We start from the raw sequence: 1,611 nt of genomic DNA on the forward strand, positions 1-1,611 counted from the left end.
CGCGTCATAGCTCATTACCATAAAGTTGACCTGATTTCAACTCTCCTCGACGCCCTCAACGTCCAAGTCGCGCCGCGCCGCTGCTCGCCACCGGCTCACACTGAAAATGAATGACTTCTGGCCACTTTGACGCTCTTGACGGCAGCGGTGTGAACGCACGGTAAGCCCAAAATCTGCGGCAATTACGAAAAGTTGCGAGCTCTTGCGAAAATTGCGGAGTTTGCTTGATTTTGCGATAAACTCAGCGATCGCAGAATCGCAAAATCCTGGAGGGACTGAAATATATGCAATGTAAATGTGTTTATTTATTAGGGGTGCAATGGTTCTCGGTAAAAAATTGAACCGTACGGTTCTCCACACACGGTTCGGCATGCATGCACTAGTTTTTTCCCTAAACATAGCACATACCGAACCGCACTGAAACCGTGACTCTAAAACCGTGATGTGATACAAACTGAACCGTGAGTAAGTTGAACCGTTGCACTCCTAGTATTTATATAAAAAATATACACAGTACACACACATATTTTGTAAGCTTCTATTTTGGATGCGATTAATCGCTTGACAGCACTAATTAATACACAAAACACCAGTTCGCAGACTTTCCAAAGCCACAGCATCATGTAGTGGACACACAGAGACAGAGACAGGTGTGGACCGAACCTGGCGCTGGCGGCGGTCTGCTGGTCGTTCCGGGGTCAGAGGGACAGACAGGTCCAGATCGGGGCAGACCAGTTCTGCGGTCCGGACCGGATCGAGCCGCAGGGGTTCAGGAGCCACACGCACATCAGGCTCTGCTGACATCATGAGTCCAGCGCGGTTCAATCACACAGAAGGATCTACTGCAAACCCTCAGTGACCAGCGCAGTTACTGCAAACTACACACACACTGCTGAGGTTTGAGTGTCTTCCGCTCATCAAGGCTGAATTTATTTCATCAAAAACACAGAAAAAAAAATATATTTTGTGAAATATTATTGCAATTTCTAAAATTGTTTTCCTATTTTAATAAACATTAAACTGTAATGTATTTCTGTGATGCGCAGCTGTATTTCCAGCATCATTACTCCAGTCTTCAGTGTCACATGATCTTCAGAAATCATTCTAATATGCTGATTTGTTATCAGAGCTGGAAACTGTTGCGCTGCTAAATATATATTTTTTGAACCCGTGATACTTTTTTTCGGGATTCTTTGATTAATACAAAGTTTAAAATAGAGCATTTATTCAAAATAGTATATTAAAATCAGCATATTATTATGATTTCTGAAGATCATGTGACACTGAAGACTGGAGTAATGATGCTGAAAATACAGCTGCGCATCACAGAAATACATTACAGTTTAAAGTACATTAACTGTTATTTAAAATTGCAATAATAATTCACAAAATTACTTTTTTTTTATCAAATAGATAACTTATAGCCTTGATGAGCAGAAGAATCTTCTCTAAAAACCGATCCCAAACTTTTGAACGGCAGTGTACATAAATATAAATGTAATATACATATTACATTTGTATTTATATACGTGTATTTTAAATTTAACGGCTGCTATATATAAACACACACACTCACACACACACACACACTCTCTCACCCACACTCTCTCT

General features: G+C 40.7%; 1 protein-coding gene across 2 annotated transcripts in view; it reads right to left on the reverse strand.

Moving 5' to 3' along the window:
• The window catches only part of LOC107756955 (protein phosphatase 1 regulatory subunit 35-like), a 4,372-nt gene extending 3,444 nt beyond the window's left edge, over window positions 1–928 (reverse strand). For both annotated transcript variants that reach the window (XM_016574284.1, XM_016574285.1), the window contains exon 1: window positions 664–928. In XM_016574284.1, coding sequence (XP_016429770.1) covers window positions 664–807 — 144 coding nt within the window. In that variant the 5' untranslated portion in view covers window positions 808–928. The remainder of the gene's footprint in view (window positions 1–663) is intronic.
• Between the last annotated feature and the right edge of the window lie 683 nt (window positions 929–1,611).

This window comes from Sinocyclocheilus rhinocerous, unplaced genomic scaffold (genome assembly GCF_001515625.1).
Source record: "Sinocyclocheilus rhinocerous isolate Xijiao unplaced genomic scaffold, SAMN03320098_v1.1 scaffold3187, whole genome shotgun sequence".
Lineage (NCBI taxonomy): Eukaryota > Metazoa > Chordata > Actinopteri > Cypriniformes > Cyprinidae > Sinocyclocheilus > Sinocyclocheilus rhinocerous.